General features: G+C 43.3%; 1 protein-coding gene across 1 annotated transcript; it reads right to left on the bottom strand.

The window, feature by feature from the left end:
* Window positions 1-10268: 10268 nt before the first annotated feature.
* On the bottom strand, window positions 10269-12145 carry LOC125583128 (uncharacterized protein At3g60930, chloroplastic-like). Its single transcript, XM_048749702.1, has 3 exons — window positions 11614-12145; window positions 11384-11532; window positions 10269-11321 (listed from the first exon to the last, which is right to left on the bottom strand). Exons 1-3 carry the CDS (start codon window positions 12143-12145, stop codon window positions 10269-10271), a joined length of 1734 nt encoding a protein of 577 aa, XP_048605659.1.
* Window positions 12146-16247: the final 4102 nt, after the last annotated feature.

Raw genomic sequence — 16247 nt, 5'->3', positions numbered from 1 at the left:
AAAAACCAGCGAAGAAACCGGAGAGGAAGAGGAAGAGCCAGTGACTCCAAAATCTAACCGAAAAGCCAAAGTCTCGACGAACAAAAGAGGGAGGGAAACCGAGCAGGAGTCGCCGAGCTCTCCACCCCAGCTCCGAAGAAAAGAGTCGACATGATTTCGTGGGGGCCAAACAGCAACACAACTGACGACATCAAGAACCAAACTAAAGGGAAAATTTGCCATGACCTCCCTAAGATGAGCTTCACAATCAGTTGCAGCCTTCTTCTTCTCCCATTTCTCCTTTAGGGATACCAACACGTCCAAGTAGTTGTCCGCCAGAGCCTTTTTGGCGTCATAAGTTGCACGACGAAGGTCGTCAGAGAACTTATTAGCAGAAGATTCAACCTTTGCCTCCAAAAAGGAAACTTGCTCGAGGGCCGATTCCCTCTCGTTACTCACAACTCGCAGACGAGCTTCGAACGAAGCAGCCTGATTCCCCAGCTTTTCAGCAGCGGTCAGTTGAGCAGCATTGGCACGCTCTCGATCCTGAGCCATCTTCAGACCAAGCTTTATCTCTCGAACGACCTTCTTTATTTCATAAAGCTCGTCAGAACGCGGAACATCCTGCATGCGTTTCTCTAAAGTCGCCGCGAACTCATTGTTAGCCTCCATAGCCTGGAACATAGCAAATCAGCACATGCAAAAGAAACCTAAAATTTAAAAGGATCGAATGTCGAAAAGAACGACCTTAGCATGGGCCACAGCCATCTTCACATAAGCCTCGCGTTCCGTCATATTTCGCTAAGAAGGAAGCGGACACCCAGCAGGTTTGAAGTGCCTCACCAAGTGAGCAACACTATCCGGGTCTTACGTAATAGGGCAATCCTTGGAGTGAGAAAACTCCCAATAAAATGGTTTAGCAACAACCGCTTCACCCGAAATACCGAGACGATGGCCTGAACCATTCGTTTTAGCCTTCTTCGGGGGGCGGTCACGTCCCTCCGAACCTGTCGGGCTACTCGACTTAACACGAGCAGCAGACTTTTCACCCTGGAAGTTCTTTACCTCTTGGGCTGAAGCCCGCGGAAGTCGGGTCTCCTCATGAAGAACTTCTGTAAGCGCTTCGCTCACATCTCCAGATCGAATCCGTTCCGCATTAATACTACCAGTTTGAGTTCGTACCCTATCAGAGTCGCGAGGGTTTGATCTTCTGATAGACTATGGATTTGACATATTTTCATCCATAGTTTATAGGTGTTTTTACTAATAATTATATTATTATAGAGTCTATTTATTATATTTATAAGATCAGGAATGTTTTGAAGATAAGTGATGATTTTGGAGCATTTTGGAGATTTTTGGAGCAAGCACTCGAGATGACCATCGAGATCAACAATTGATTGATATTGGAGAGCTAGAATCGATCGATACACAAGTCATGGTGTCGATCGATAGCGAAGCACGCAGAAGGCCCGTTTGGTCACAGCCGACTTGAAGCCCAAGATTTCACTATTTTACAAGATTGCCCTGACGTGTTTTACCCTAACTATATAAGCTTTGGTGCCATGTTAGAGGCAGTGTGTGCTTTCTTTGTGTTTCATTATTTTATTGATAGTTAGGAGAGAAGATCCAAAGTTATAATTTGTGATTGGAACTCAATTGATATTTATCTTATTTATTCTATGATGTTTTTATACTTAACCATTGTTATGAATTGCTTAGTCATGTCTGAGTAGTTCTCTTGTTAGATTTTAGGGTTTAAATAGGTTAGGAGGGATTAACCCCAACTATAGATTGATGAGTTGTGATAATCATCTTTAGGATTGTTCATTAATCAACCTAGGACCTGCCCTTGGATAGATTCATAAAAGCCATAGCTTTATTCTCATCCTGAAAACATTCTAATAGAGCTATGTTTCTTGCTATGAGCAAGGCGAGAGCTGATCTAGTAAGCTTAGTAAGCATTCATTCAACATGCGCATAAAGCTTGACTGGAGCGCGTCGACTGATATCATACTTGAATAATCGATTGACGGTGCAAAAGGTGTATCGATCGATACGTCCATTGGAATATCGATCAACACTTTCTATAGATCAATATAACGAGAGTTGAGATCATAGATCTAGTTAATAGTCAACAAGTCAATGCTCGCAAAGGCCGAAAGACTTGTTGATCAAATAGTTGAGCTTTACATTATCATGCATGCAACTCATTAGGCATCTATATGATTATAATTCCAACTTTCCTGAATAATAACCCTAAGTCTAGCTATTTCCTTTTTAAGCACCAAAACCCCAAAACTTTCTATTGAACAAATACTTGTTCAATATAAAACTGCAATTTACTTTTAAAAGTCTTAAAACATCCTTGCTTAACAAATAATATTAGAATCCCAAGGTTCCCTAGTTCCCTGTGAATTCGATCCCTAAGCACTACAATTCGACCTCTTATTTGAGAGAGTATTAATCACTCCTTAGGGTAATTTAAGTGGTATCAAATTTGGCGCCGTCGCCGGGGAGCTTTGATAGCCTATTTTCTAATTTTTGTTAAGTATTCTGACATAAAATTTTTCTTGGATTTTCAGGTACATGCCCAGCAGTGCCAGAAGCAACAAGGAATCCCAACTGCTATTCTCACCAGATCCTGCAAGTTTCGAACGCACGATCCGTAAGGAAGCGCGCTCCCTATCGACCGACAACAACAACTCTGTGTCGCTCGATTCTGCTCAACCACCGTCGACCCAGACACCAGTCCCATCGACCGATTCTCGCTCACCCCTGTCGAGCGACAACACAAAGCTTCCGTCAACCAATAACCTTTACCCGACATCGATCGACATTCCATCTCGGACATCGATCGATACTGAACCACGAGCAATGGTTGCCCCTTTGATACTTGTTCGGGACAACAATGGAGACCTGCATGACCAGGAGGGTCATCTGCGTAATCCAGCAGTTCAGAGAATATATGCTCAGGGGGCTGCAATCCCTGAGCCTGATGCTACTACTACAGGTACTACCTTACCTGTAGATGAGGCTGCGCAACCCATGACGTTGGCTGACTACAACCGTCCAGATCGCTACTACATCAACAGATCAGCCATCCTTCCTCCTACCATTGAGAGGGATTTTGAGCTGAAAGCGCAGTACTACACACTTGTGGGACAGTTACCCTACCATGGACTATCCCACGATCATCCTATGGACCATCTGGAGAGGTTCGAGGATCTGATTTCTGCTATTAGAGTCAAGGGAGTCTCTGAAGACTACCTATTATGCAAGCTTTTCAGATATTCACTTGCTGGAGAAGCTCTGCATTGGCTCAAGCAGTTACAACCAGGAACTCTTAAATCCTGGAACGAAATCAAGAATGCATTCTTATGCAATTTCTTTGATGAGGCGCGTGCTGAAGACTTGAGGAGCAACATTGCTACATTCACTCAGGAGCCTGCAGAATCATTCAGAGGCTCTTGGATCAGATTCAAGTCTTACCAGAGAGACTGTCCACACCACAGATTCAATGAAGTGCATCTACTCAGTACTTTCTACAGAGGCATCGCGGTGCAGTACCAGATGGCTCTTGATGCTTCCAACAATGAAAACTTCAACAACAGGAATCTAGAGGAGGTAGTCAAGGTGATTGAAAATCTAGCATCCAGCAACAACACCAAGAACAATGATTTTGAGAGGAAGAGATCTGCCACCATCCTTGGGAATGATCAGATCGATGAGGTGAAAGCAAAATTGGACAGTGTTCACAAGCTTCTCAAGAAGCAGGTTAGCTTTGTTGAAGATGCAGAAGCTGTAGAGGGTAGAACAGAGGAAGAAGAAGTAAACTACATTGGTGGAGCTGGATTCCAAGGAAACAAGGGTGGAAGCAGAAAATCCTATGGAAATAGGAGTAACTTCAACCAAAATTCGCAGTACCAGAAACCCTACAACAACAGCTACAACAATAACATGAATTTTGGAAGTTCCTACTACCAGAAGCCACCGCCGCCTACTCAAGAGAGCAAGATTGAAGAGATGCTCGATAGGGTTCTTGAGGCACAGCAGCAAATAACAGTAGACTTCAATGGGAATATAGATTCTGTCTACACCAACCTGAACACAAAGTTTGAAACTTTGAGTTCTCATGTGAAGAAGATGGAGATACTGGTGGTGTAGACAGGATATGCTATTAGGAGGCAGGAAGCTTCAACAAGAGGAGTAAGGGATGATGTGATGAAGCAGCACGTGAATGCCATTATTGAGGATGATTTTTGGCAAGTGGTGCAGGAAGAGAAGCTGCAAGAAGGCGATTTCGAGGTAGAAAGTTTGATGAGTTTCGGCGGGTCACATTGGTGTCGATCGACACCAACCACCGAGCATCGATCGACAAACACCAACCAAAATCGAATGACAGGAGTACCAGAGCATAGATCGAAAACGTCTACGGAGTCAACCGCGTCTTGCAATGCCGTGAAGATTCTAACTCACGAGGAGTTCGCAGCAAAACACCCACATCCGCCCAGCCCTAACAATGTCCGAATCGATTGACATGCCAACAGCAACGTCGATTGATACTCAGAAGCTAATATCGATCGACAACCGTCACCACCTATCGATCGACGTGCACCTATTACCTACCGAGTGCAAATGCCAAAGATAGATGTGGCACAACTTAACGCACTCAGGCCCAAACCTAAACCTTCAGAACAACCACCGGAGCCTGTCAGGACACCTTCAGATGATGGAGATGATCCTATGGAATAGGATTGGGTTTCTACTGGAAGAACCCTGAGAAGAAGAAAGGAAAAAGAGGCGAAACATCTGAAGAGGGGGGCTAATGAAAAAGAAAAGGAAAATTTCCAAAAGAGAGTCTTTAGGATTCCTCTACATAAGCCATTCGAAGAAGCCTATTACAGCAACAAATTGTGGATGTTCTTCAGAGAAACCAGATAGAAAGAAGAAGACATTAGGAGAATGTTCTGTGAAGCTAGAGAAAAGATGAGAAGAAGGATTACATTGAAGAAGAAGAGTGATCCTGGGCAATTTGCAATACCATGCATAGTGCAGGGTATTGAATTCCCACATGCTTTGTGCGACACAGGAGCATCAGTCAGCATCCTACCTAGGGTTATGGCAGACCATCTGGGTCTGCAGGTGGAGCCTTCGCAGGAATTGTTCACTTTTGTGGATTGTTCCCAGAAGAGCTCAGGAGGAATTGTGAGAGACCCAGAGGTGCAGATTGGTAATGTTCTAGTTCCAGTTGATTTCCATGTCTTGGATATCAAGTTAAACTAGAACTCTTCTCTACTACTTGGGAGAGCTTTCTTGTCAACAGTGGGAGCAGTGGGTAACTTGCAAACCAACCAGTTGTGTCTAACACTCATCGATCCTAATGCCCACTACGACCCTATCCCAGTCAAGAAGCCACAAACGATCTCCAGAATAATCAATGATCCAGGAATCATTGCAGCTTGCCACTGTGGAGCCGAGTACGAATCTGACTACTCAGAATCGATCGACACTCATCCAGTTCCATCGATCGACAAAAGTCACCAGAAATCGACCGACACTACTTACTACAAATCGGTCAACACCGATTTCAACAGTGTGCGAGACGGACACTACTCGATTGGTAGTTGGGCAGATGAACCCCACCACGATAGCTTTGCAGTAGAAACAGTAACCTACACAACAGGAGCAGACAAACTACATGATAGCTTCACTGACGAGGAGCTGCTCAACATGCAAAAGCGCGATGATACATATCAGTTTCAAGCAGAAGCCGCTTGGGGAAGAACTCGTTTCAGTCAATCGATCGACACTCGTCACCAGCAATCGATCGATAAGCTTCCTCAACAATCGATCAACATCAACAATACCACATCGATCGACAACCATCCAATACCGAACACCACTGTAAGCGAAAAAGATAAATTAGATAACCAGTATCTAACTCCAGACGAATTTGGTATTTTCAGGAACCCTAATGGCTACGCAAAAGCCATAGACGGCCGCACACTACACGTATCGCGAGAAGATATTGCAGATATCCTTCAGACAGCCAATGGAGCAGACAATCTGTTCACGCATCAACACAGAAACCGCGAACAGAAGACTACAAAGGAATTCTATGACACAGCTGGTGGCATAGACAACAGCTTCAAACAACGATATCACCATACAACTCATCCATCAATCAACACAGACGTCCCAACGGTCGCCACACAGCCAGAATTCAGCAGAAGAGCTTTTGACCTTTATGGTAACATAAGATTTTACTGGGAAGAGAAGGATCAGTATGGAGACTACAGAGATGATCAGGGATACGCCAGAGATCTATATGGAAGTACCACCCCTGTTCACAACAAGGATATCAGAAGACTTCTGGAAAGAGCTTCATGAGATGAACCAGCCTACATATGTCTTCCTGAGCATGCTAGCCAATTCACACAGACAAAGTTGGTACCAAAGATCTACACCAAGGACGAGATCAACGAGATGTTTTATGGAGTATGTGGTGAACATGATAGGAACAAAGAAGCTTTCCAGATGAAGCTTGATGGTGTCTACTATCCATTGAATGATAGTATAAGTTGGCTAACTACTTGCATGGAGGAGATGAAGAAAGACATAGCCAGAATTCAGAACGCGACCGACGTTGCTCGACCTCCATCGATCGACAGCAGTCAATCACCATCGATCGATCGACAACCACTTCGCCGCATCGATCGACAACCACTTCGCCGCATCGATCGACATCAACCCGTCACGCCCACACACGATGAAGTCTCAACCGAATTTCCACACCAGAGAAGAGATAGATCAGTTGGTAGAAGGGATCTACAGAGCTCTGGAAACTACATAGGAGAGGCTTGATGGGAGATGTGATGACATCTATTTCCCAATGGATCTTACCATCAGTGCATTGACCTACAAGGTTAAAGCTATACAAAGGGAGTTGGTGGAGATTCAGAGTTACATTGCGCGTCGACCAGAAGCACCGATTTCGATCGACAGACACAACAACAAATCGATCGACACCATCAGTTCAGCATCGATCGGCAATGATACAAATCGAGGCCGGCTAGTACCAAAGACGACATCTGACATGTCCAACACACCTTACCATGGAAAGGAGATCTCAGCTGACACTTACGCCGCACTTACCAGACATCAATTCAAACTTGAAAGTCTTGGTGAAAGATTGCCGAGAATTGGTAACAAAACTGCAGCAATGAAGGATAAATGGTGCAGAGGGGATGAAGCAATGAGAGACCTCACTGCTACATGGTTCAACAAGCGCAAAGAGGAGATGGATACTTGCTTTCCAACAAGTCCCAGTTCTCAACTCTACTAGCCAAAACACCTCCAAAGTCAAGCTAAATGACTTAACAAAGCGCTGAGTGGGAGGCAACCCACTATTTGGTAATATTTATTAAGTTTTCATTGATTTACTATTTATGTTGGTTTTTAATTATTGCAGGTCATATGAAAAAAAAAAAAAAACAAAACAGAAAGAAGATCCGAGTAGACGATTGCCATCTATATCGACCGACGCGAACAAGTCGACATCGATCGACATAGCCTTACCTGCGTCGACCGACAACAACATCCTTGAATCGGTCGACATATATTCCGGTCTGGTATATCGTTCCTATTTTACACTGGGGACAGTGTAGTTTAAGTTTGGGGAGAGGTTTACTGATATTTATTTACTTATTAGTCTTATTATAAATATTTTCAAATTAAGTTATTATTGAGTCAAGAAAGGGATTATGAACTTATACATTTTGCTAGATATCTAACCACTCTTTAGCACCATTCTAGACTTACTGATTGCAGATAGTACTAAAGATACTAATGTGGATCAACCTGTCAACTAACCACTCTTGCTAAGATTGTTTTGAAGGAACCAAAGCTGACCTCCAACACTAAACCTGACACAACTGCTTGTCTTGGGGCTTGGTATACATGAGATCAGATTCTTCAAACAAGTCTGGAAGGTAAAGCCTTGTGTATATAGATTTATCACCCTTTCTCTCTCTATTTTCGAAATTTAGATTATAAAATATATATATATATATATATATATATATATATATATTATATTAGAAATTTATTAGGAAGGAATTCAAACAAGACTTGGTGGCTACAACCATTAAGGCTTGCTTCATAAGATTTTCATTGGTAAGGGATTAGAACATGACTTGGTGGCTACAACCATTAAGGCTTGCTTCACAAATAATCCTAGGATATAGGTCAAAAAGAAGTGAACAAGACTTGTGGCAAACACCATTAAGGCTTGATTCATGGAAGCCTGTCTAATCTTGGTTAATGATCTTGCATATAAGCAGATTTTTAACCAAGAGAGAAAATTAATAGAGAGAGATGATATGAACTAATGTTTACCTGCAGGTCCAGATACTTGTTTGAGAATGCTTGAATCCTGTGATCGATATTCCCAAGGTAAAGCCTTCACTTTTATTTTATGCTAAGAAATGAGGTTGGTAGAGGGGAATAAAAGATAATTTTATGCTAAGTTGTTGGCTAGATGAATTTGGTATGATGTGCTTTTGTGATTAGGATTTCTTAGATGTGGATGGCAATATTGTAGAGGTGATGATTCCAAGTTTTAAATCATGTGAGTCTCTACTGTTTTAAAACCTCTTTCAGAGAGACTGCCTGTTTGTTTTGCTTGAGGACAAGCAAAAGGGTAAGTCTGGGGGAGTTGATTGACTATGGATTTGTCCCATTTTCATCCAAAGTTTATAGGTGTTTTTACTAATAATTATCTTATTATAGAGTCTATTTATTATATTTATAAGATCATGAATGTTTTGGAGATAAGTGATGATTTTGGAGCATTTTGGAGATATTTGGAGCAAGCACCCGAGATGACCATCGAGATCGACAATCGGTCGATATTGGAGAGCTAGAATCAATCGATACACAAGTCATGGTGTCGATCGATAGCGAAGCACGCAAAAGGCCCATTTGGTCACAGGCGACTTGAAGCCCAAGATTTTACTCTTTTACAAGATTGCCTCTGACGTGTTTTACCCTAATTATATAATCTTTGCCGCCATGTTAGAGGCAGTGTGTTCTTTCTTTGTGTTTCATTGTTTTATTGATAGAAAGGAGAAAAGATCCAAAGTTATAATTTGTGATTGGAACTCCATTGATATTTATCTTATTTATTCTATGAAGTTTTTATACTTAACCATTGTTATGAATTGCTAAGCAATGTTTGAGTAGTTTCTCTTGTTAGATTTTAGGGTTTAAATAGGTTAGGAGAGATTAGCCCCAACTATAGATTGCTGAGTTGTGATAATCATCTTTAGGATTGTTCATTAATGCCTATTTCTAGATTAGCTACCTAGAACCTGCCCTTGGACAGATTGATAAAAGCCATAGCTTTATTCTCATCCTGAAAACATTCTAATAGAGCTATGTTTCTTGCTATGAGCAAGGCGAGAGCTGATCTAGTAAGCTTAGTAAGCATTCATTCAACCTGCACATAAAGGTTGACTAGAGCGCGTCGATCGATATCATATTTGAATAATCGATCGACGGTGCAAAAGGTGTATCGATCGATACGCCCATTGGAATATTGATCGACACTTTCTATAGATCAATATAACAAGAGTTGAGATCATAGATCTAGTTAATAGTCAACAAGTCAATGCTCGCAAAGGCCGAAAGACTTGTTGATCAAATAGTTGAGCTTTACATTATCATGGATGCAACTCATTAGGCATCTATAGGATTATAATTCCAACTTTCCTGAATAATAACCCTAAGTCTAGCTATTTCCTTTTAAGCACCAAAACCCCAAAACTTGCTATTGAACAAATACTTGTTCAATATAAAACTGCAATTTACTTTTAAAAGTTATAAAACATCCTTGCTTAACAAATCATATTAGAATCCCTAGGTTCCCTAGCTCCCTGTGAATTCGATCCCTAAGTACTACAACTCAACCTCTTATTTGAGAGAGTATAAATCACTCCTTAGGGTAATTTGAGTGGTATCATCTTCTCGATGCCATGTTCCCTTGGCAAGCAAAACGAATTTAAACAAAGCACTATGGTAAATCCTAAGACAAAGTGAAGCTTTATAAAGATCAAGGCCTCGCCATAACTCAACGACCCGAGCAAAAAGAATCCCGAAGACAAAGGAAACAAAGATATTCCAAAACATTATGCTTATCCGATAAGAATATCCGAAACATCACGATCAAAGATCGCGAAAAACAAAACGCAAAAAAATATTAAACCAAAAATTAGCTAGAAGCGGAATCATCGGGGACAAACGACCCCCCGATTTGATCCACCGAATCCTCGAGATTGAGGAAGATCAAGCTCAGAGATCGACCAATCCGGCACGGCTGCTGAAGCAACGAGATCCTCACAATCCCCTTCCATCTCCTTTAAACGAGCAAGCTCCGTGTCTACGGTTAGGCCCCCGTTCTTGAGCTGGTCCAGAAGATCGATGTTGGCGGTCACCTCTTGCAATTGGATCTCAGCAGACACTTCCTTCTTCTTGCTCGACCCTTTATCCTTCAAAGATTCGAGGACCTCTCGGCACTGCTGCTCGATATCACGACGAGCAATGCGAGAAGCACGACGAATGTCTCGATCCCTCTCGACCTCAAGCGCCGTGACCTTCGCCTTCTGAGCAACCACCTGGGTCGTAAGAGCCTCGTTCTCAAGGTGAATTCTCCTCCAATCCTCAGTCAAAGCCTCGATCTTTTCGGCATCCTGTTTCCCTTCTCGTTTGGCGGCTTCGAGCTCCTCCGAAAGCCTCTTAATCTCGGAACCGATGTTCTCGATTTCCTTGTCGTTCCGAGAAGCCACGACGTGATCTTCCATCATTACAACATATTCATTAAAAGTTTCCATCACCTGATAAAAAAACGAAACAGGCGAATAAGTACCTCGTAGCGATTTTCCAAAAGACGTAACTGCAACTGTGGCGTAAGCTTCCTTCTCGGCCGAAGAAGCAAGAGATGGGAGACGGCAGCCTGCAGACCTCATGCGACCAGCGAGGGAAATTAGGTCACCTTGGGCCGCGAACAAAGAACCGTCTCCCTTAAGGACAAACCTAGGACGAGATGGACCGGGCAAGGTGTCCTTTGACGACCGGCGTCGCTTGCGAGTCGCGGCAACGGTCTCGTCTCCCGAACCAGGGCTCAACGAGACAGGAGACCGCCTCTCCTCCGAAGCACCTTCATCGTCGGAGTCATGAATTGAGATCAAAGTAGATTTACCAGAGGCTCGATTCTTCGATATAGACCCAGAAGTACGAAACGATGACCTCCTCACGAGCTGCCTAGTCAATCGATCTGAAGTCTGAGCCCGAACATAATGAGTCACAATGAGCTCCTGGGAATGTTCGGCCTCATCCTCAGAACCCCCAACCAAAGGCTGTTAGTCCCTTCCGGCATGGCGAAGGCAGCCCGAATCCGAGCCTGATCAAACGAAGACCAGTCCAAACAACCTCTCCGAAGGACTCCGATCAGACCACGCATCTCGTCTGACATCAAAGAACTTTCGAAAGGGGCTGAAACAATCAAAGAAAAATAAGAAACTGAATCGCCAATTCCCCAAAGAGAAAGGCTGACACTCAGATACAAAAAATAACCAATACGCTCAGCCCAACTCCGATGAAGTCGAGAGAAATCAAAATTGCCCACAGATGCTCGATCTACCCTAAAAACGAAGAACTGCTCGCGCCACTTCTCGTCGCGATAAGGGACGTCCTCGATGATGTGACAACCCGGGCGCGGAGACACGGGGAAAGTACCAGGAATCTGAGTGATCCGCTGCACCATAACGAGGTGTCGGAATTCACCGACTCCGGAAGATAAACCTTCCTCCCTAGCCCTAACCGAGAACGCAATAAGATGCCTAAGAAAATTTAGGAGAACTTGAGTAAACGATAGTCCAAGCTCCGCCAGGATCTCGAGCACAGGCTCCGGAATCGGGAATGTAAGACCACAAGAATGAAAGAAAGAAAGATAGGCTCCACAATACCCTCCCCGTACGGTTTCGGGAGTCTCAGTTGCGCCGGCCAAATCAAGAACGACGGCGCGTTCAACCCCGTACGCCTTATAGAGATTCTCGAGATCATCGGTTGTAGTCGTCGGACGAGGGAAACTGAACGATGAAGACATCTCAAGTTCGGTGATCAGGAAACCTTAAGAGCAAAAGTAAAACGAAAGATGCAAAAAAGAATTGGACTTGAAACGAGAAACCTCACGTATTTATAACCATCCTAACGGCTCTATCATCATCCCCGACAAAGATAATGATGACCTAGGTTTCGCCCTAGCGGCGGCTGATATAGCCGTTACACGTAAAAAAAAGAAAGAAAATGAAATTTACGCGCCAAACAACGGTTTTCCAAAAACCATCAAACCAAAATCGCATCGGTTATCAAACGACAAAACCCGAGTTGATAACTAACCGCCTCTTTTCTTTTCGATCAAATCAAAAGAGACTGGGGGACATTTATTGGACCCAATTTCGGTCAGTACATTAATGGGCAACAATCAAAGATATGGGCCGTAAGGAACTATGGCCCATAGCGGGCAATCGAGCTCGAAAACGAAGACTTTGGGGTCCCGGAGATCGCGGAGCAGTTACGAAGATCACGAGGTCGACTCACTATAAAGGAAGAGGAACAGACATGAAGAAGGACACGTTGAAATAGAGAGAACTACACATATACATCGACCTTTTTTTCATCCCAATCTTAGTTCCTTTCTTTAACGATCTCATTTGTATCATTCGATCTAGTTCAACTCATTGTATTCGATCGATGATGAGCTTTTCATATCGATCGACGGCGAAGCCACCCGAGAGTTTATGACAAATTAGAAGAATTAAAGTTTCACAAAAGTTTCAATAATTACATTTTAAGTCCCCGGCCGCCTGTTAAGCTATTTATTAGGGTTTTGTATCATTTTAGAGGCAGACTCGCCTATAGACCTTTTTAGACCTAGTTTACAGGAAGCAAGAAGCCACCATTGAAAGGGGAGAGCTTAGAATTGGAGAAATAGATCAACACTGCATGACAGAGAAGATGTTGAACTCCTTTGGTTTTATTCATTTTGTTGCTTACTCTATTTACTCATTTTAATTAAGTATTATTCAGACCATCATAACTATGTGTTTCATGAAGATGTCTGAGGAATCCATATTGTTAGATTTAGGTTTTTCAATAGGTTGATAAATGTATTACTGACAACAATAATTGTTAGGGTGTTTAGAAATGTAATTCTTTCATCTAGTTATGCTTAAAGCTAAGTTTAGGATTGATCACCCTTTAAATTTAGATCTTAGGATTAATTAGGATCAAGCCATTGCTTGGCTCAATACCTGAAAATAACTAGTATGATCTAACTGACTAGATACAGACGAGAGTTGGTCTAGTGAGTTAGAGAATTTAGATCAAACCTATCCGTAAAGCTTTCTGGAAGAGGTATCGATCGACGCAGCGATAGCCCTGTCGATCGATATTTTGAAAGGTGTATCGATCGATATTTATTATGAATTATCGATCGACACTTTCTCGTGATTAACATACGAGAGTTGAAATCCGAGATCCAGATTAGATAATCAGATTGATTATATTTAAAGTTTGAATTCATGAATGATTAACATCAATAAACCCATAAAAACCCAAATTGAGTTTTACTTATCATACCTGAGAATATACCTAAATCTAGCTATTTCTCTCAACTGTTAACAACCCCAAAACAAATCAATCGAGCAATACACTTGCTCACCACTCCATTAACTGCTTTAAAACTTATAAACCATTTAATCTTAGATTTATTCCAAAACCGTAATCTATTGTGTAATCCTAGAGTCTCTGTGGATTCGATCCCAAAGTACTACATCCGAACCTCTTATTTGAGAGAGTAATTCATCCCTTAAGGTAATTTGAGTGATATCAAAGAGCACCTGGAACGCCAAGCACGGCCTAGTGGCAGCCAAGCCAAAACGCCTGCTCCTGGGTACAGACGAAATAAGCTTCACAGCCAAGGAGCAAGAGAAGGTCATAGTCCCACATCACGGCATCCTGGTCACATCGCTCACTGTAGTGAATTGCCTAGCAAAGAGCATATTTGTGTGTTAATGGATTTTTGTGTAGGATCTTTGTGAGTATCACGGAACGTTGGACAAGCTTTTATTTCGTATGAATTTAGAGAGAAATAGACTTGAAGAGATGTTTTATTGAGTAACCAAGCCGAAACTACAATATATTAAATAGGAACCCTAGTTCTAGTCGTCTAGCTCTAATCATTAAGTCTTGAAGTGTCGGCTCCCCTTATATAGTTGTCTTGAGGCCGGCCTTAGTGGGTTTGAGTAGGTTAAACTCTTCTATATTCAGAAATATGGAAGGTTCTCTATATCGAAAGATTTCCTTTTCCCGGAGGAAGGGGTTGTCCCTGGGACCGGACCCGAAGTGCTTCCTAGGGGGACCCAGAGCGTCTCCTAGCGGGGACCCAGAGGCCGGTGTCCTGCCTGAGGTCTGGAGGGATTTAATACCTGAGTACTTTTCCCCACCAGTTTGCCCCTTATTTCTCGATTTCGTCATCGAACTCGGGGAATAACCTGTGCACTCAAGTCAACCAGAGTTGCTCATTTTCACCAGCGTTCCCCTAGGTAAGACATCGCTCCAGTAATCCTGATATCGCGGGTTCCTCTCAGGCCGGAGCCATACTGTGAACCCGGGGGAGGACTAGTTCCCTTGTAGTAGGCCGGGAGCTGCTGGTATCTTCTTTAACTGTTGATTCTAATGAAAGGTGACGAAGCTCGGGGCTTTCAGCGATGCCTTGGAGATGATGGAGTCTGGAGCTCTGATGATTTTTGAAGAAGAGGCCTGAACGTTTGAATGTGATGCGTAGAGGCAGGTTTGGAGGCTGGTACGAGTTTTGTTGAAGGTTCTGGACGCTTCGAAGGATACGTAAGTCAGACTCTTCTTTTAAGAGGTACGTATATTTTTTATCTTTCTGCGAAATTTCCCTTCCTAGGGAGGATTTCCCTTTCTCCTATGAGGACCGAGTTTCGTTTTTTTAATGCTGGTCGTTAAGGCCAAGGATTCTCTGGGATATTTGGAAACACCCTTATTTCCTTTTCCGGCTCTACGAGGAGGGGTGATCCGGATGTATATAAGGGCTTGCGATACCTCCTAATCAGCCTCAATCCAACTCCAGCGCTGATCTCGAGAAAGATGAATCCTGAACTGCTTACGTTTCCGTCCTCACTCGTGGGTGGTCGTTCAAGGCCACGTCGTCTTTTCACCGATACTTTCTCAACTCCTATTCCTTCTTAGGGAGATGCTCCAAAGGCTGATAGTGAAGTGATCCCGATTGCGCCCCTGAGACGGCGTCGCTCCTGTTTCTTCGATGATGGTCCCCGTTCCGAGATCCGAGAGGGAGATCTTGCTGATATGCGGAGGAAGTATGCGATTCATCCTTCATTGGGGATGAGGAGTACGTCCGTGTTCGAGCGTGTTCCAGATTGAGGAGCGAATGAGGTAGCTATCTATGAAGCGTATCTGGAGGCTGGCTTCCGGGGCGGTATCCCTTCCCTTATAGGTGAAGTATCCTCTTTCTTCGGTTTCTGTCCTTCTCAACTTACTCCCCTAACCTGGAGGATGGCTATCCAAGTACTCGGGAAACTTCATGGATTTTCCGTCGGGGTACACGAGATTCTATACTCCTACCACTTTGCCCCTCTAGTGAACAAAGCAAGGTTTTATCATCTCCGATCCCGCGATGGCACTCCTTTAGTTGAGGAACCTTCAAGGGGTATTAGGGGTAATTATCTCTTTTGGGATAGTTAGAACAACCGGTATGTATTCATGAAGATCCGGGAGCCATTCGGCTATCCTACATCCTGGCGTACCATCGGTAAGCTCTTCTCTTTTATTCGAGCCTTATGTTTACCGTTCCTTTGGGGCCTCGTTTTTATTGATGCTTGGTTTTTTCCATTAGATGTATCTCGTCCGGTTTCCTTTGCTGGAAAAGCAGTAGTGAAGCTTATAATAGGAGTTCCCCGAAGATTCCGATGGGTGATTTTTCTGGTGAGCAAGGAGGCCTTGCGTCATAGCCGTATTTGAGGTAAGCCTTCCCCTTTTAGTTTTCGCCTGATAGGACTCTGTCTTCTTATCTCTTGCGTTGCTTTCTTCCAGGGACCGTGGTGAGGCTCTCGGTGTCAGCCATCTATGATGAGGACCAGAAGGCTAAAACACGAACAAGGCGT

The sequence above is a fragment of the Brassica napus genome, chromosome C3, assembly GCF_020379485.1.
Source record: "Brassica napus cultivar Da-Ae chromosome C3, Da-Ae, whole genome shotgun sequence".
NCBI classification, from domain to species: Eukaryota; Viridiplantae; Streptophyta; class Magnoliopsida; order Brassicales; family Brassicaceae; genus Brassica; species Brassica napus.
This window is presented reverse-complemented; position numbering and strand designations above follow the sequence as displayed.